Source organism: Equus caballus, chromosome 18, assembly GCF_041296265.1.
Source record: "Equus caballus isolate H_3958 breed thoroughbred chromosome 18, TB-T2T, whole genome shotgun sequence".
NCBI classification, from domain to species: Eukaryota; Metazoa; Chordata; class Mammalia; order Perissodactyla; family Equidae; genus Equus; species Equus caballus.
Genome location: NC_091701.1, coordinates 18,053,207 through 18,073,841, shown reverse-complemented (window position 1 = coordinate 18,073,841; position 20,635 = coordinate 18,053,207). Strand labels below are relative to the sequence as shown.

The following is a 20,635-nucleotide window of genomic DNA, read 5'->3' as shown; positions in this document are numbered from 1 at the left end:
CATTTTGCATTAGTGTGGTAAATTTGCTACAATTGGTGAACCAATACTGCTACATTATTATTGATTAAAGTCCATAGTTTATATTTGAGTTCACCCTTTGTGTTGTGCGGTTCTGTGGGTTTTGACAAATGCATGATGTCATATATCCACCATCCCAGAATCATGCAGAATAGTTTCACTGCCCTTAAAAACCCCTGTGTGATACCTATTAGTTTGTCCCCCTACCCTTGAACGCCTGGCAACCATTAGTCTTTTTACTGCCTCTATAGGTTTTCTTTTCTAGAATGTCATATAGTTGGAATCATATAGTTTGTTGCTTTATCAAATTGGCCTTTTCACTTAGTAACATGAGTTTAAAATTTCTCCATGTCTTTTCATGGCTCGATTGTTCATTTCTTTTTTATCAGGGAATAATATTCCATTGTAGGGTTGTACCACAGTCTGTTTATCCATTCATCTATGGAAGAACATCCTGGTTTCTTCCAAAGTTCTTTCACTTATAATAAAGCTGCTATAAACATTCATGTGCAGGTTTTGAGTGGACATAAATTTTCAACTCATTTGGGTAAATACCCAGGATTAGATTATTGGATTATATAGGATGCCTATTTTAAGCTTTGTAATACACTGCCAAACTGGCTGTACCATTTTGCATTTCACCAGCAATGAATGGTCATTCCTGTTGCTCCATATCCTCACCAGCATTTGGTGTTGTCAGTGTTCTGGATGTTAGCCATTCTAAAAGGTATGTGGTGGTATCTCATTGCTCTTTTAATTTCATTATATGATGCTGAGCATCTTTCATATGCTTATTTGCCATCTTTATATCTTTGGTGAGTTGTTGAGATCTTTTTAATTGGATTGTTTCTTTTCTTATTGTTGAGTTTTAAGAGTTCTTTGAATATTTTGAATACCAGTCTTTTATCAGACAAAGATTTTCTCCAGTCTATGACTTGTCTTTTCATTCTTTTAGCAGTGTCTTTTACAGAGCATAAGTTTTTAATTTTAATGAAGTCCAGCTTATCAATTTCTTCTTTTATGGATCATGCTCTTGGTGTTGTATCTAAGTCACCTGATTTTCTCCTATTTTTTAAAAACTTTTTATTGAAGTATAGTGTACATACAGAAAAGTGCACATGTTGGTAAAGCTCACTAAATTTTCACAAATGGAACCTGTGAATAAGTGCCCATATCAACAAATAGAACATTACCAAATGCCAGGCATCAATTTGAAAGGAATGTTAACATAGGACAGTTTCAGGGACACAAAGTAAAATGATTTAAAATAAATCTTACCTAACAGGGGCGTCACTGACTAGATTTTAAATTTTTCAAGACAGGAAACTTGGCTTATTCTGAATTGAATTGGGAACACCTATTGAGCACCTGGCACAAAGTAAGCAGTTATTAAATAGGCAACGAATAACTTAGTTAATGCAAGTGGTGTGGTATATTAGATTTAAGAAAACAAATCACCATTTCAATGGGCAAGATAATCAAGGAACCAATGATGGAAAGAATTCATGGGTAATTACACACTAAAAGTTAGATTAGAATCATTAGCTGGTCAAAGATAGGTATTTGTTGACCACACGAAATGTGAACTTCAACAAGCAAATGGGGGCTCTCGGTAGAGAAAGGCTGTTGGTGTGTGGGGATGGGAATGATATGTGCGGTAGGAGAGAGGAGTGGTAACAGAGCACTGGGATTCAGTAAGATCAGTCAGTGGTTCTTTGCCTCAGTTTGACATTAACCTAACTCTTGCTTATAGTTTTGTATCTGATATTGACAACCATTTTTAAAGGAAATATGAAAATACCAGAGAAATGTGGCGAAGATGATCTTAAAATGATGACAAGCCACACGAATACATCATACTTCATACTGTACATAAGTGTGAAGATAAACGATTGTACCTCTATGAGAGGTGGGGTGTCTATTAATAGAAGGCCAAAAGTTGACCTAATTGTTTTCTCCTGGAATCAAGCGTTTTTATGAAGAGTTATGAGACTGATTGTTTCAAATAATAAGACAAGGAATTAGATTAAGACACAAAATATTCTGATTCAATATAAGGAAAGCTTCTTGACTACCAGGATGATAAACTGCTGAAATAAAGAGGGAAACTGGATATTTTTTACTTGGAGACCAAGAAATGGAGAGGCAATGATGGGTTCTCCATTGCTTCGAGAGCAATCGAAGCACTTCCCTGTCTGTTAACAGAGACAAGGATGAGACCGTCACTAGGGCCCCTAAATGCCATTTTTACTTTAAGGACACGCAAAAGTAATGTAAAAGTAAAAAATTAAACATTAAGAGTGTGAAATGCATAAGTTGAATGGAGGACATGCTGACAACATTTAATTAAACAGCAAACTCTTTAAAGGCCCTAATGGAAGAGCTTTAAAGCAAGTCTGTTATATTTGCATAAGCACTGCAGTGGGAAGCCTTGCAATGTACCGCCTTTCAGATTGGTTAGCCGTCAATAAAAGCTGATATTGGCACAGTGGAAATGACTTTTCCATTAGCCATAACCCTCTAAGCCATCGGCTTTTGCTGGCAACCGAGGCTTCTCTGCAAACTCCAGAAAACCACTTTCTGAGGCAAATTCTATCACCCTGATGGCATTTTCCAGTTTTATTTGATCTTGAAAAACATTTCATTATGTTTAATTTAGGGAAATGAGATTTCTTTAATTACTATCAGTAGCAGCTATTAGAAGCTCAATTACGTCTGCAAATTCATTTTTAAAAGCTTTATGGTTTTCAGATAAAAATTTCAAGTTCTAACTGCACCCATTAAAAGTTGCTCTTCCTCCCGTCTCCCGTTGGTGCCCAAGCTTCCAAGAGAGAAGATGTGTTTTATAGTGCAAAATAAATAACGCTAGAAACTGAGGGTTAGCCTAAATAGGGCTAAGAATTACTCATTTGAATAAATTAGATATTTCATTAAATAAATTGTTTTATCAAATATGTTTGTAGATTCTCTTCACTTGGGATTTCATATCCATTAAGCTCTACAGTGTGGAAGGTCAGGGTGTCCCAAGGGGAGGAGAGGCAGCTTACTAGCTGGGATGCAGAGGTTTCCCATCCTTGTGCATGCCTAGCGCCAGTTATAGTCCTACAGTGAGTTATACACCACCATCGAGTCTAGAGTGGTATCTCCATAAAGGATTGTAAAAGGGGTCCCCATAACCTCCATTTATTGGTCTCTTGAATAGTGTCAGTGGTTTTAGAAGTGACTCCAATTTTGTGTGTTCAGAAGCTTCTTGTTCATATAATCAAACTATTATGGGCAGCAAGAAAGCTTTCCCCAAGCTGGGTGTCGCCCTTCTTCTCAGTCACAGTAGCATTAACAGGTTATTTTTTTTCTGTTATAGATGATAAAGCAATAAATAAATTAATTTATTGAGGTCTGGAGAACATTGGCACCGGTAGTAAGGGGCTCATGATAGAGCTTTGGCCTTCTTCCTCAGAAACAGAATGTGCTTCATCTGCAGCATCTAGAAGAACAGCTTGTGCGTAGTAGGTATGCGGTAAGTGCTAGTGGATGGGATTTGTTCAACTCTCCCTGACTGAGTCAGATGCAGCTTTTGCTGTACAGCTACAACCAGATCAGTGCTTGTCCATCTACTTAGTGGCAATTTTGAGTTAAGCCATAGAAGTGCTGTTTTGCAGCAAGAAATGGAAAGCATCTTTTGAAAAACCTTGAGGTTGGTTCATTAAATTGCTTCACTGTAAGGCAAAACCATCTTTGTTGGCAGGAAATATCAGCTTCTGCTAATAAAAATTGTAAATGCCTTTGTTGCTGTTTGTCATGGATAAACACATGCAAGGTTCCAATGACTTAAAATCATTGTTCCTTCAGTTTTTTTAACTAATAAACATGAAGGCGAGAAAATGCCATAACTTATTTAGGGTGTGTGCATTTGAAGGGCTTATTTTTCTGTTTATTGTCTGTGGAAGTGTTTGGTGTTATTCTTCCCAACTTGCCTTAGCTATTACCCAGACCACTAAATATATAACCCTATAAACTTTAGAAGTTTGGTGTTTTAGTGGATTAGTATTGGAGAGAGCATGGTGGCAATCTTATATGTGTTGGGGGCTACTCATGCCCCGCAGCCACCACAGATTCCCGTTGGGAGTTGTATTAAGACAGTGAATCATGTGATAAACAGATAATTGGAAGGCAAGTGTTTATAAAAGCCAGGAACTCACAGCTAACAGTGTGTAAAATAAAAGTCCCAAATAAAAACATGTCTTGCATTTGGGGTCTAAAAGTGCAACAACTTCTTTTAAAAAAAGTTAGTAGTGCCATTTAAAATTGTCCTGGAGGGGCTGGCCCTGTGGCTGAGTGGTTAAGTTCACGCGTTCCGCTGCAGGCGGCCCAGTGTTTCGTTGGTTCGAATCCTAGGCACGGACATGGCACTGCTCATCAAACCACGCTGAGGCAGCATCCCACATGCCACAACTAGAAGGACCCACAACGCAGAATATACAACTATGTACCGGGGGGCTTTGGGGAGAGAAAGGGAAAAAAAAATATCCTGGAACAGTAGTCTCATGAAACACAAAGTCATCCTTGTTTACATATTTGTACCCCTATTTTCTCTACCTACTGATCTTTAATATCTTCGTCGCCAGAGAGGTTGTAAAAGTGAACATGAACGGTATGCTTGCAATGGCTTGAAACAGTAATAAAGGACAAAGGCATGTTAATCGTTATTCTCAGAGAGCTTACGATTCCATAGCTCTCTAATTTAATAAAGTCTTGTTACAGTGGAATGATTCAGCTGTAAGAAACTTGTAAAAATTGTAATAAGCACTGGAGTCAGTGAGATCTTTTTTAATTCTTGGGAGGGGTAGTTTTTCATACTGTCTACTCTCAGCAAAGCTGCAATATGCTGCAGAGTTGTTTGTCAATGCCTGGGTTTATTTTCGTAAGAAAGTATTGATTACAGAGTGAAAAACATTTAGTTTAACCACAATCAATGAGTAACAGACAAAAGGACGTTTGAAGTTTTGAAGTCTTTAAAATATGAACTAAATGCACAATCTGGGGAGGTAAATTATTGGTGAAAAGGCATAACTCAAGGGCTACACAGATTCTAGACTGCAAACTTACTCTTTCTCTTCTAAGCCAACTCAGATATTGTGAAGTAGGAGTCTTAACTATTGGCTATAAGGACACTTATAAATGTAAAACTTTTGGTAGAGAGATGGAGAAAGACTTTTTCTGCTACAACCTGTGATATATGCACTAAAGCGTCTTACTGTACATTCTGAGTTGTTCGTATTTGAGTGGTTAGACTTAAAATTTTGTTTCAGTGTTTGAGAATATATGGTAGGAAAGCCTTTAAATTTGTCAGCTCCTGTCAACATTGAATCTCATAGGCTCTTGGAGAATTAAAGAAAAACACAATGTTTATTTGTGGGACTGAATAATCTTTTACCTATACATATGTTGTAACTAATATTAAAAATTGTCTAATGTTGAGATTAGTTTGACATGAAGTAGGCCCTTTGTAAATTGTTGTTGAATTGAAATAACTCGAATAATCTCTAACACTAAACAACACTGGCAGGAAATGACTACAGACTCTGTTCTCTCTCTGGGGGAGGAGGCAGTATCTATTCCTGATTGAGAATAAGCAGAGACACTGGCTAATGGCTCGGCACCAAAGGGTAAAATGTAATTCTATGTATAACATAAAACTGATGCCTTTGTAAAGAGGTGTAATCACAGAGCGATGGATAAAAGATTTGTTCCTAGCACAATGACAAGCACAAATATTACGTGATTTCCAGAATTGCTGAAGAGTTCATCCTTTCTAGAAAATGCAAACTTAATTTTTCGCTTGTTGACAGTGGCTACAATTTCATTAAATTTGGGGGGAGGTGTATCGAGTTGTGTTTGTTTCTCAGTGATAATAACAGTTCCCCAACCCCATGGTTTCTGGGGAGTTTGTAAATCTTGGAGAAAAGAAATATCACCTCCTGGAAATAAACAATTAGAATTGATTCCTTTTTGTGAAATGTCAACTAGTAATATTGATTAAGAGTCTGAAAACTATGGCTGAGCTTCCCCCCTCTCCACCTGTTTTTGAAATAATTTTATTGGAACATATCCACACTCATTTGTTAATGTATTTTCTATGCTGACTTTCATGCTACAAGGGCAGAACTGAGTAGTTGTAACAGAGACTGCATGGCCCATAAAACCTAAAATATTTACCATCTGGTCTCACATACAAAAAAAAATTTGCCAGCCCCTGCTCTATAGTCATGCTTTGCCGGCTAATTGTTTGATATGTGATCATTATAATATTCTAAATGGCAAAGGCCATCTCTTTTTTTTTAAGGCCATCTTTTCAATCTCTTTTATCCCCGACATGTCTAACGGGTCATGGAAAGGGAAAAGCTTAATGACAGTTGGTTCACTATTTGAGGTGAAAGTTTACTAGACGAGGAAAGAAACTCCTTTGTACTTATAAGGAGAGGCAGCCAAGCTCTGTGACCCTGGAGTCAGATTTTTGAGCTCAAACACTGGCTCTGCTATTTATTTCCTGTGGCTTTAGTTTCATAATCTTAAACAATTGCTTTGGACGTAGTGCGTATTGTCTAGTGTTCTTAGGAGGATTCAGTGGATGCTACATGAAAAGTGCTCACAACACTCAGTCAGGATTCATCTTCAGTACCATTCTTATTTGTGATATAGAAATATCCCTTTCTTTTTTCTCTTCTATTTTCATTCACTTGATTTGTCCTGGAATTGCTTTTGTAGTTTCTCCATAACTAGACATGTGCTCTTTAAAAGTGTCTACATGTCTCCTTAGCCTATACATCAGTGGGGCTTATGCCACCAGCCACAGTTCAGATTTATGCCAGCGGCCACACTCTTGTTGTGTAGATAGATCTTTTTTACGTAAAATGTAAAATAAAATAAAGCCACAGACTGCCTCTGTTATAGTAGCTGTGCCTTTATTTATTCAATAACTGCTTATCAGTAATTTCAGTGTACTGAACACTTTGCAATTTGTGGACTGTGTGTAATCATTCCTGGTCTAAGAGGAGAGACCTGCTGTTCTAGGCATTTGGATGTGATGAATGGCATGCCTATGTAATAGCACATGTGTTTTGCTTGACCATGATAATTAATGGTGGTTTAATATCACTAATTGGAACCATTTTCTTTGTACATGTTGAATCTGATTGTTTGGTCAAAAGTTCTGGGAGTCCTAGCCTATATAAAAATGTACAGTTGTGGAGCAATGCGCCGATATTCTATACCTGTAAGAGTGAAGGAACCACATTTCGTAACACTCAAGGCCAGGTAAAATACTTAGCTTTTAACATCATTGATTTCTGAAGAAGGAGGCAAAATTTTCTAGGAGGGCTTTTAAGAATGCTAATATAATAATGATTAAAATGTTTTATGACCCTGCCACTTTTCCATCTTCATGTAGGGGGTTAATTTTGAGCTTATATAGAAAGGTTTATATTGCAAAGGAAAGTGCTTTTTCAAATGTAGATAAAAGTTTTACATATACATCCTACTGGTCCAGAAGCCCAATTCCACCAAACTCTTGAAAATTTGCTCTTCTCTCAATTACCTGGGAAGAGAGACTTTGAAGGGAGCTTTGATCTTCTCTGCACAGTGACAAAGACTTAGGCTGGACTGGATCACCCTGCATGATTAGTGCCTTTTAGGACTTCCGTTGGACATGGTGATCTAAAGGGCCTTTCCAAATCTAAAGATGTCTGTTTCCCTTTGATTATAGGACTGATAGAAAGGGAAAGGTATTAATGTGTCCGTGTGGAAACATAGCTGTACAGATTGGTTGTGTTCATTCAAGTCTGACTAAGCCATCCAGGAGAGACCACTTCTGTGTGACATAGAAATTGAGGAGAATCTAGGAGATTACAAAAAGGGCACTTGAAAACGCAATTTCTGATGCTCACTTAAATTGCACACAAAAGACCTGTGGTCATGACCTAGGCGTTCCTACTGCGAGCCTTTCTATACCCAGTTGTGTGTCAAGCAGGCAGTTGATTAGTGGTGTCTGTAGTCTACACTGCCCTGTTTTTCATGACTGTTATTTGTACCATATGAGGCTGTGTTTTCTACTTGCTTCCTTTTGTGACTATCTCCCACCACTCAGAAACTGAGATTATCTATCGTGATCTTTTCCTCCATTTATGTGATTAACCAAGGGTTAAGTGCACTTTTAAAAGAAGTACTCAGATTGTCTTTTAAGAATATACATTTTCCGGGGCTGGCCCGTGGCCGAGTGGTTAAGTTCGCGCGCTCCGCTGCAAGCGGCCCAGTGTTTCGTTAGTTCGAATCCTGGGCGCGGACAGGGCGCTGCTCATCAGACCACGCTGAGGCAGCGTCCCACATGCCACAACTAGAAGAACCCACAACGAAGAATACACAACTGTGTACCGGGGGGCTTTGGGGAGAAAAAGGAAAAAATAAAATCTTTAAAAAAAAATAAAAAAAAAAAAAAGAATATACATTTTCCTTTTCTATAGATTAACTGTGCTCACTCGGCTCATTTACATGTCTTTAATGGTTTCCCCATAAAAATGATATTTCTGTTGAACCTTACCTCCTTGAAATAACACAAGCTCTAATTATTCAATATGTAATATTTTCAATTTCTTCTAACTTTGGTAATTGTATGAAATGAAATACTAAAGCATTGAACCAAAACTTGTGATTAGTTTCACATTCATCTTTTAAATATTATAGCTGACCTTTTGATGGAATGCTAGAATGTGAAAGTTTGCATTTGCTAACAAGGATAAGGCAAACTGTTAAAAATCATGTTGTTTTAAAATTTCAGGTTTCTAATAGAGCCTAGTATCGTAAAATAATGGAAGCTGGCTGTGTAAAAACCAATCTAGATGTTCTCAGGGCCTTGTTTAAAAAGAAAAATTGAAGAGACTTTTCCCACAATGAAATAAGAAGTATGAAGGCATTCTAGTGTGTTTTCCACATGAATAAAAAGTATTTGTGAGAAATTAATATTAATTACTGAGGTCCTGGAAGCCATTTCTCTGGCAGATTTAAAACGAAAGCTCCAGTAGTACTTTGAACAGACTATTGTTGACATTATAATTATTCTCCTATTTTAGAGGAGTGAATAATTATCCTAGCAAATACTCTAATTTCCCATACACATAATTACACCCATTCACTGAAGAAAGACAGGAATATAAGAATTCCAATCAGAGAAAAAAAGGCGGCTTCTTTGTGTGAATAGGTTTCTTCCTCCTACAATTCTGTAAAATCTAGTAAGATGAAAACAAGAATAGTAAAATGTACTATCCTAAAAAAAGAGGAATTATAAGTGCTTTATAAGGAAGCCATTGCAAATCCTCTAAGGAAAGAAATTGTTGAATTAGTAGTTAAGAAGTGAAAGTGACTAATCAAATAAGAGATTTGAATATGAAATTTAGGATTACAATCAATGGGCTGTTGTGAGAGGATAAAAATTGAGACAAGTAAAGCCAGTGGTAAGAAAAAGAAAATGACCAACAGGGTAAAATGTATCTATGGGGTTTTTGAACCAAAGGAAGTCTCATCACATTATCCTCAGGGGCAGGATCATGAGGATGACTGAAATCTGTCACTGGTACAAACTTTGCAAACGTAGAGCTGGCTGCCAACTAAGGAAAAAGAAGTACTGGGTGGGAGGTCAAGAGGATTCAGGGTTTAACTCAACAAGAATGTATTAAACACTTCTGGAATGCTGAGTGATATGCTAATATTCTATGGCGTTTCATTACCAAGTGCAGGGCCCCATCACTCCCTAAAGAAAACATGCTCTTTGAAGAGCTAGGGGATAGTAATTATACATGAAATGCTTAGCAAAGGATATGCCATCAGGTAATTTTTAAAAAGCTAAGATGAATATTAGAATCACCAACGTGTGGGGTAAACCATAAATTGGGTGGGCAGTGAAGTAAGAGAGACACCAGGATGGAAAAGGCAGAGCAAGTGGTAAACTATATAGTAAATATAGTTAAGTTCAAGATTGGAGCATAGAAGAGAGAATAAAAGATCTTGGAGTCCTCTATAATAAGGAACAAGGAGAGAAATATAATTAAAGTTTGAAATGGAAACTAAATCTGCTAGAGAAGTCCAGTCATTCTCTACTGGTCATTGTGAGGTAAAGACAGAAAAGGAACAGAGTGAGGGTGAAGGGGGAAATAAATAAATCTACGGCCATTCTAAAGTACATAGTAGGCTCAGGGCAGAGAACCGGAAGTAAAAATCCCTAAAAGAACTGAAATCCTCCCCCTTCCTTATATGAAATACACTGTATCCACAGATCAGAAAAGAATAGTACTTAAGGCTTCAATCAAGTGGGAAGACATTTAGTAAAATTGACTCCTGAGAACCCCAAAGGGATAGAATAATTAATAGCTACTATTAATTGTGATCAATTAACATGACAACAGAGAAAGATCCGTGACCAAGGGAGAAGAATGAGTCACTGACTTCTTATAAAAGGACACAGTGGTTGGGTAAATGAAGTTATTTTCTAAGTAAAGTTGAAAATTGAGACTTTTGACCAAATAAACTCAAGGAAGTGATTGGGATAAGGGCAAGAGTGTGCCTGAATTAGGCAGTCGACTGTGGACACGAAGCTTACTACTCACTTGGATTGTTACTTCAGTGTCTTGCTTTTTTTGGCCAGCCCCCATAATCATCAGACAGTCAAAGACTTGGGAGGAAATGGTTTTCTGAGAAGCTTGTCGAAGTCAAAAAGTCAGTGAGCCAGAAAACCCCTTGGAAAGGCCTTTTCTAACTCAAGGAACCATTGCTAATGAATTACAGTAATAAAAAAGAAGCAGTCAGTGCTTGTCCCTGTTACAGTAGTCTTTCACTTCTGGAGTCCACCCTGAGGAAGAATTATCTTGCTCAAACATCATTTAGTTTCTGTTGTTCTCCTCAAGGTCTACTGAAATCTGCAATTGTTTAAGAACCAAATTAAAACCAATGCCTCTGGGGTCTATGTTTCGCCACCTCTATTCCCAGTTGGGTAATGCCCGATGTTATCATTTTAACATTGCCTTGCCTGTTTTATACTAACCAAAAAAAATAATGCCCTATGCCTCTTAATCTCCAGCTTCATCCACCTAATTATCCATACAGGGATGCCAATCACCGTCATTATAAAATGAAATCCGTGCTGTGACTATCCTCCAATATATGCACACCCTCCCACCCCATCTTATAGACATTATGTTTCATCTCATTATACTCTTTACACCATTAGCAATTATGTTTCTTTTGCTGTTGTAGGGGAGAAACAATTCTCTATCCTCTTTGGATCTCCGGCTGGACCTAAGAATTAAACTGATATAAGAGTTTAACAGGAGAAAAGCATACACATTTTGTTGAATTCTTACATGTATGTAGGAGCCTTTACAAGAGAATGAAGACCCAAAGAAGTGACCAGAGCGGGAAGTTTTTGTACATCGTAGACAGAGAAACAATCAATTTGTGAAGAATTGACCAGATAGAAGGGTTTGGGCTAGGGCTAGTTAAGTGGTGAAGAAGTAACTAGGAAGATAAGGGTTCATTTAACTAGGTTTGTTTGTATAGATTTCTTGACTGAGAATTCTCTGTCTCTGGTGATAGGAGTGTCTTTCTTCCTCCTGGCTACAGGGAGGGCACCTCTCATAGGAGGATTTTATGACCTGTTGCAGGGAAGAAGGGTGAAGGGGTAGGGGAGGTCAGAGTGACCTTCCTGCTTCTGCTGTTTTCTCAAACCCTTCAGTTTAAAATATTCAATATGCCAAGGTGCAGTGTTTTGGGATAATGTGTCCTAAGCCCCATCACTGTGATTGTGGCTAATTTCATGGATGCATAAAATGTGAGAGTTGAAAAGGACCTTAACATTTTAGAAGGAGGTCCAAAGAGGGTGATTGTGTTTCCAAAGCTGCATGGCAAGTTAATGGGAGAACCAAAAGGAAATAGCCCAGACATCTAGCCTCATGTTTTCTCCACCACAGGAATCATGATGGTGAAAATCACGTGATGAAAAAGGTGGGAAGTGGGTCAATGTATAACTTTGTGTCATATTTCTTTCAGCTGTATGATGATAAAAATCAAAACTGCATTACTTTATATTAGGAATGCAATATTACTATTTTATTCTTCACTTGTAAATCTAGTTGATAAGTAATAAAGATTATGGACTATAGGTGAAAGACAACTTTTTCTCTTTGTAGGATACCATAATTTGTTCCAACATGCCTTTATAGTCCGTATCAATCTTGACATGCCAAATCTTCATTTTATAGTGCTTTTTTGCACAACCCACCCTAAAAATACTCCTCCCATAAAGTTCACAGCTGTAGCCTTTTGCTATGTAGAAAACATGTATGTAATTATTGCCTAAGAAAATTTAATCTGTGGAGCGATTCACTTGTGGCACTTTTCTTTTAGCGCCCTCCTCTAGCGCTGAGGACATTTTTAAGGTCCTCCGAAGTGCTCATCTGTCTTTTTCCCCTTCAGTCCTCCCCGCTCCTTTATTTCTGTCACTCACCTTTTTCTCCCTCCTCTCACTTTTTTTTTTCTTTTTTTAACCAAGTGCTGTATCTTTTTTTGCTAGAACAAAAGCTTTGTCTCTCTGGAGCGATGTTATCAGTACTGCGGATGTATACTGGGCTGCTTCTATCCTGCCATCTCAAAATCTGATTCTGATTCTTCTGTTACAGCCAACAGTACAGGCTTTAAAAAAAATCAATTCTTAAGCTCCTTATCTGTTTCTCTGCTTCTAGGATAACTGAATCTTTCATAGCTAATGGGAATATTGAATTCAGGGAGCCTTACAGCGAAAATATATTGCAATTTGTGTAAAAAGCAAAAATGAGGCTGCAATTAGATGTAATAACTACAGCTTAATTTAGATCCATTTTACATTGGCTTGATAGAAATTGGTTAATATAGAATTTTTCCATTAAAAACTGGTTTTCATGAAAATATAACAGTTTAATTTTGTTGCTGATGTGTGTTTTATGGACTTTTGAAGAAAAATAATCACCTGTCAATTTTAGATTCTCAATAGGTAGCAAGAGAATTAGAATGGTTATTCTGGGTCTCTGTGTAATCTTAAAATGATCCAATATACATTGGATGTTGATGGTGAACACTTGGTGATATCTGTGACTGTCTGGATACCAATAATAAGGAAATCTAAACACATCTTCAAGTTCTGATTGATTATTGAGTCTTAATACCATGTCTTATGTTTATATCATTGAATCAAATATACTTATCTCTTCTAATAGTCTGTTTAACTTAAAATCCCCATTGCATAGTATGTAGCTTGTTTACCAGATTCCACATTTCTTGGATGAGTTCATGTATTTTTTCATCAATACCCAGGAATATCATTTAATCCCTATTGCCTTCTCTAATGGTCTATGTGCATTTCTCACTACCTTTTAGATCCTTTTATTATCCAAGGGTGTTAATATTTTTTCCATGATTCTTCAATCATAAAATATTATTCAACAAGATTATTATAACTTGAACACATTTCAGGAAATCCTTTGAAATGGAACATAGTGAATACCTTTGTATATATTATTATCTATCTCTTAAGCATCAAGTTGGCATAGAATACCTCTGGATGAGTTGATACCTCATGTCACTCACTAAGCAGGACTTACGCAGAATGCTTGGAGCGTGAATGGGAGATGCCCCTCTTGCTCTGGTGGATGTTTCACCTAACATGTGACCATGGATGGTGGGACTAGAATTTTCACAACAAGTAAGGAAAATTCCTCTTTTCTTTCCAAATTCGTTGACTCTTTTGTAACTAACTTTGCCAGTAGTATCACCAACTGATGTAACTAGAATCACCGAATATAATTAGATGTGGGATGGACTTTTTATATTTGAAATCAAGTGTTGATATCTTGATATTAACACCTGAAGTCTTGGCACACCACAGATCAAGCCATCTGTTTAAAATCGTACTAGGTGGTAGGATTAAAAACTAATGTCTTTTAGGGAAGTCTAAGCCTACGGTTATATGCATTCTAGATGGTATCTGTGATTAAGTTAGTCTCTCTGTTCTTACATTAAATGTAATTTAAAATGTATTTCTCCTCAGTATTAAAGTTATTCTACTTAAAAACACATTTTTGAGCTTTTTAAAGAAATATATAACTACAATATTTATTTAATATGTAGTAATCATTAAAGACTAAAATTTTTATAGAATTTATCAACAGTCACTAAAGTATATTAGACAATATAAGCTGTAAAATTCCAGTTAGCCATATCTTATTTTTATATGGCACTTTCAAGTTTTTATAGTGCTTTACCATACATTATTTCACTCATTCCTCACACTGGTACTATGAAATTGGCTTAGGTGATTTTACTCTCCCCAATATACAGAGGAAACTAGCTTATAACAGTTAAGGTTTAGGTTAACTGGCTTGTCCAAAACCACTTAAGTAGCAAATGCTGCAGTCTAAACTAGAAGCTGGTAGCATTCACCATTCCCTTTAAATATTTTCCCACTCTGTTATTTAGCCTGTTAATTCAGTATTTTCTCCACACAGTAGTCAGGTGATCTTTGTACAATCTTTATCAGATCCTATCACTTGATTGATTAAACTCTGGTAATGAGTTATCTTTTTACTCAGGACACAAGCCAACATCCTTCGTATAACCTTCATGGTCCCCTGGGGCTACCCCTTGCTCTTCCCACCTGTATCATATGCCACCCCCTTTCTCCCAGCTCGCCGGGCTCCAGGCACACTGGGCTTCTCTTAGTTCTTCTCATATGTGACTAAAGACTTCCCCTTTGCTACTCACTCTGCCTGCAGTGCTGGTACCGTCTCTTCACCTGGTAACTCCTAGTCATCACGGAGGTCTTAGTTTAAACGTTACTTCCCCAGAGAAGCTTTCCCCTAACCAAATAAACCAGACAGACAAATCAGTTCCTCTTGCTGTCATCCTTCAGCAAACCCTTAATTATCCATCAGTTTGTACTGATATATGTATTTGTGTGATAGTTCCTTTAGCGCCTGCCTTCTCCACTAGTGTGTAAGCCTACTGCAGTCAGGAACCATGTCTACTTGGCTCATGGCTGCTGTCCTGTCTGGTCCAGTGTCTGGCACATATTTAGCGTTCAGTAAACATTTGTGGGCTGAGTGAATGAATAAATCCACATGAGTGCGTCCATAGCTCCTTTTCCAAGCACAGTTCTCTGTTAAATTAGGAAATAATATCAGAACCTATAGGTTTTTCTCCATTTCCTGGGAACATGACTTCTTTTTTTTTTATAGTGTGGAAGATTGGCCCTGAGCCAACATCTGTTGCCAGTCTTCCTCTTTTTGCTTGAGGAAGATTGTCCCTGCACTAACATCTGTGCCAATCTTCCTCTACTTTGCATGGGGGACGCTGCCACAGCATGGCTTGATGAGTGGTGTGTGGGTCCACACCCAGGGTCTGAACCAGCCGAACCCTAGGGCCGCCAAAGTGGGACACACGAACTTAACTGCTATACCACAGGGCCAGCCCCCAGAAATGGCTTTTTGATAACTTGAGATAACTTAAGCAAGTCTTAGAAAATGATCAGGAAATGAGTTTAAAAAAATAAAATGGATTACCCAAGGAAATTGTGGAATCTTCTTCCCAGAGCTTAATCAGCGCATAGAATTTAAATGGGAGGAAGTTTAAGGTGTGTGTGAAGGCTATGAGATATAGACAAGATCACTTGGTAGAACAAAGACATGGACTTAATATACCTTTCTTTTTATGTTTGATTCTTTGTCGAAGCCTTGACTCTTTGCTTGTGCCCAAATAGGGAAAGGGCTCCAGAATTCTTCTCTTGATTTGGATTCCTCTTTCTCCACCGTGATGTACAGTCAGGTCTGCTATAACATGACATACATGTTCCTAAAAATCACGGCACAGGGCTTGTGGGGAAAATAGAGCTAGGGGCACAATACTCAGAAACTTTGTCAGTGGCACATAAAAAAAAAGAATCTAATAAAAATGGCAGCTAAGTTTTACATGTGTTAAATGGTTAAGAATTACATAAATAACACAGCAAATATGTCACTTTACCTTGAAAAGGACATGAAGTTGCTTGTGGAAGCCGTCACAGGAAGGGCTACAGCTTGTGAGTTATCATGAAGCGATAAAAGGCCCCTGACATCAGAGGGCAAGTTGTACCACCAGATGTGGATGGGGTGGCTCCTAACATGCATGGTGGACTGAGGGTGTTGGTCCTTCTATCTGAGGTGTGTGTGATTGGTGTATTTTTACATTAGGTTCAGCAGGGTGCAGTTTTCTCTGTTCACATGTTTCTCGTGAATGAAATTGGGCATAAGCAAATGTGAGATTTGTGTCATGCTCAAATTGCCCCCTGATATCTCATTTGCATTGGAATAAATTTGCACTTTAAAAATAAGTGTTATAGCAGAACTGACCACAGTATGAAAAAAGTGGGCACTCGGGGTCAGAAAAACTTAGTTCTGGTCCCAGAGTGGTGATTTTTAACCTGGGCAAGCTCCTTCCCTGTCTTTACCTCACTTTCTTTATCTGTTAGTGGAGTTGGTAACAATTGACATGCAGAGTTGTTCTGAGGACTAGACAGAGCAACAAGGTGGAAATGTTCTATAAACTGTAAAGGGCTCTCCGAGACTGTTCTCATAGAACCTGTAGAGTTAGAGACAGCAGCTAAAGAAGAATGCGGGGTTGAAAGTTCACCCACGTGAAGTCTGCTTTTCTTGAGAAAAATATGCAAACTTGCCTTTTCAATGAGCATGAAGCCATGCCTCTAAAGGGAAGGAAGAGAATGTGGCTGGCAAAGTTTCCTGTGAACATGTGTTTAATGTCACTTTTTAGATGCAGCCCTGGGCCATTGTTTGTGCTCCTGGGGTAGTGATGTGGATGCAGTAGTAAAGAAAGCCAGTGAGGAGCAAGGGAAGAGGTGATCTTGCTAAATGAAACTAGGAGAAATACAAATGTGGTGTCCAATAAGTTTTGAAAAACACTGTCAGAGCTCTCAAGATGGCTGCTTAGAGCCAGCCCAGCCCAGTGGGTCAATGGAAAGAGAGATGTTGCCACGGAAATTTGGCCTCATCAGATTTGTTACCCAGATTTCTGTGACATTGTCTTCTACCTACTGCTCTTCAGTACTTAGAGACATCATAGAAATAACACCCAACCATTTTCCATCTCTCACTCCATTTCAATCTCCCTGCTGTAAGAGATGTAGAGCAAACCTGTGGGAGAAAGTCAAAATTACTTTGGGGACAAATCAGTTTATATTCAGGATACAGCTAATACAAAAAAAAAATATGGCTAATCCATTGATATACTCTCTTGCTACTTTCAGTCATATTCTATAATTTGGGTAAAATTTTTTTCTGTATTTGGAAAGTAGGTGTGGCTTATTGTCAAGCTTTGATGGTTCAGTTGAAACACATCATTTGAAGGGAATGCATTTTAGTAAACATTTTTTGCCTTCATTAGTCTTAGAATTCCCTAGAACTTTCTCTATGTTGTGAGGGTATAATTTTATTCATATTTGAAACGGTGTTAGCAAATTGAACAGAAGGGATTATTCGTATAGAAAAGGTTCTTCCTTATTAGGTTTGGCAATTCTTCAATATAGCAGTGAGTGAATCTGTGTAACATTCTTTTCTTTTAAAGGAAGGACAGGTGCTATTTTCTCTGCAAAACTTCACATCCTTCACTGGATGTGCTTTTGAACAATTTAACATACACTTTCTTTTTTTTTTTTTTTGCCTGTCTCAGGAATCAAAGCACAATCTTCTAGATTCTATAATATGGGTGGCTTACCCATGTTCAGTCTAGTCCAATGAGTCTATACAAAGAGGAATATTGATTATGTGCAATAATTGAGTGATGAGTTTCTTTTTTAATTTATATTTTATTGTGGTAAAATATATGTTATATATAATTTGCCATTTTAACTATTTCTACAAAGATTTGATGATAATTAGCACATTTTTCTTCTGCAACCATGTTTTCCTTTCTTTCCAAAACTGCTAGAAAGTGACAGAATAAAGATTTAATTTTGATTTTGGTTTTTCTGATTCCAATAGAAGTAACTGATTGCAGGGGTTAAAAATGGACCATGTAAGAGGTAGTGACATAGAAGCTACAGGCCTGACTTAGCAAAAGGCCAGCTCTAGAATCAGTAATCAAATCTATTTCGAGTACTACTGTGCACTGGGTAATATGCTAAATACAAAAATATACACATTAGACATAGTGATAATCTCAAGCAAGTGTTCATCTAGTTGGAGAATTGTGATAAATGCTCATGAAAAATAATAATACAAAAAAGTAAGTAAGGACCAAATGGGTGGTAAAGATAGTAGGTGCTTTTGGAACTCAGAGAAGGGAGAGAATGATGATGTGATGAGAGAAAAGTTCTAGAGGAGATGGCTTACCGGTGAGCCTAGAAGGAGCCCTAGGCTTTGAATAGAGAGACTTCACAGGGCTTTTAAGCAGGAGGAAGAGTGTGGTCAAATGTGCAGAGGCAGGGGGATGTGTACGTATTTTTAGAGGACCTAGATTCACTTCCGGATCATGATCTAATGTGTCCTTCATGGTCCTCAGGAGAACTTTTTCCCTACGAGTTAGAGCTGGAGAAAATCCATCTTTGCTCTCACTTCCTGTGAGTATGCCCCATGCGATGGATCCTGTTTCATCCTGGGTAACACATGGTACAGAGTCATACTGTCTAATTTGTTTGATGACTGAGGTCTCAGCTTCCTTCTTTCCCTTTAAGAATTTAGATCCTGCTGGGGCTGGCCCTGTGGCCAAGTGTTAAGTTCCCATGCTCTGCCTCAGTCGCCCAGGGTTCACCAATTTGGATCCTGGGCATAGACCTACGCACCGTTCATCAAGCCAGGTTGTGGTGGCATCCCACCTAGAAGACCTGAAATGACCTACCGCTATGTACTGGGGCTTTGGAGAGAAAAAACAAAAAAAGAGGAAGATTGGCAACAGATGTTAGCTCAGGGCCAATCTTCCTCACCAAAAAGCATACAAAACAGAACAAAAAGAATTTAGGTCCCTCATAATCAGGTATTAAGTCTTTGGTTTTCATCACAGAGTATGTATTCTGTATACCAAGTGCTTAATTTAGCAACAACAATAACTTGAATAGCATGACATGCTAAAAATAAATAAAAGGCAGTAGCAGCAACAAAACAAAACCAAAAACAACATTAGCATGGCTGAGTCAATAATGTTAGGAGGATCTAATCTTGTGTGCTTTGTGCCCGTTCCAGGAATGAGTTTTTGCTGAACCATCTATTCTGGGTCATTCACTCCCTCTCTTAATTCCTGCTGGCCATTTGTGAGATGAGCTAGTTTTCTGGGATTATAAATACAATGTGTGGTTTCGCCTATTTTTATCTGTAAAAATCTAATTGGGGGAAATAATAACTAATTCTTTCCTTAGTCTCATGAGTTCCATGGTGTAATTAACTTAAAATTCCCGACCCTTCTATAAAAAACAGTAATGTTCCCTTTAAATCGTATACCACAGATTGAAGAGATAAAATAATCCTGAACAAGCACTAATGATCTTAGTCATTATTAGTTGAATTATGATGAATTTGATGGTATTATTGGGTCAGGGATCTTCACAGCTGCACAGAAAGCCACCTGGTTTAGTGGAAATTATTCAGGCATTAGAGTCATAGCAGCCAGGATTGAAAACCTGTCACCTTCTAGTTTTTATGACAAATTGCTTAGATGTCTGTGATCCTTGGTTTCCTTGTCTATAATAAGAGATTAATAGTAGAACTACTTCATGGGGTTGTAACCAGAATGAAATTAATTTTGTTGTTGTTAGTGCCATTGAGTCAATTCTGACTCCTGGTTGACCCTGCTAGTATTTGAAATACTGGTGGCACAGCTTTCAACTTCACAGCAACATGCAGCCGCCACAGTATGTCAACCCACAGACAGGTGGTGTGGTTCTCCAACCGGGAAAAGAACCTGGGTCACAGTGATCAGAGCTCCGAATCTTAATCAATAGACCACCAGGGCTGGCTGAAATCAATTGATCTATATATAAGGTCTAAGTTAGCACTTAGTAACTGACAGCTATTACTAATTATTTTTCATCATAAAATTTAAGAAACTCCTTCTTAAAAGTCATTCTTTTTGTGCCTTTTATAGCATGAGAAGCTGATACATGAATTGGAAGAAGAGAGACATTTACGTCTTCAGAGTGAGAAGCGATTGCAGGAGGTGACACTGGAGTCTGAACGCAATAGAATTCAGATGCGTGGCCTGCAGCAGCAATTCTCCAGGTATTGTTATGAGCTGAGCATCTTGCTTCAGAAGATGCATTTCTCCCTGCACCAATTGCACCTTTGCTTGAATTCCCACTGTGCAAGATTGTGTTGCATTTGACCAGTTACTTCCCCAACAGTTTAAACCTTTAAGCCATCTTATTGCATTTGGACCAATTTTCTGAAACTTTCCGTTTGCACCTCACATCGTCTTGGCTTTATTGAAGCTGCTTGTCTTTTCTTTCAAGAGGTCTTCCAGTAAGTTGTGTTGGCTTTGTGGCCTATAGGCATGTCTTGTGAAAGGC

At 38.0% G+C, this 20,635-nt stretch overlaps 1 protein-coding gene across 19 annotated transcripts in view; it reads left to right on the top strand.

Moving 5' to 3' along the window:
* NCKAP5 (NCK associated protein 5) overlaps positions 1–20,635 on the top strand; it is a 918,003-nt gene that overhangs the window by 465,616 nt on the left and 431,752 nt on the right. For all 19 annotated transcript variants that reach the window (XM_070241812.1, XM_070241809.1, XM_023622814.2 and 16 more), the window contains one exon: positions 20,215–20,348. In XM_070241812.1, the coding sequence (XP_070097913.1) occupies positions 20,215–20,348 (134 nt within the window). The remainder of the gene's footprint in view (positions 1–20,214; positions 20,349–20,635) is intronic.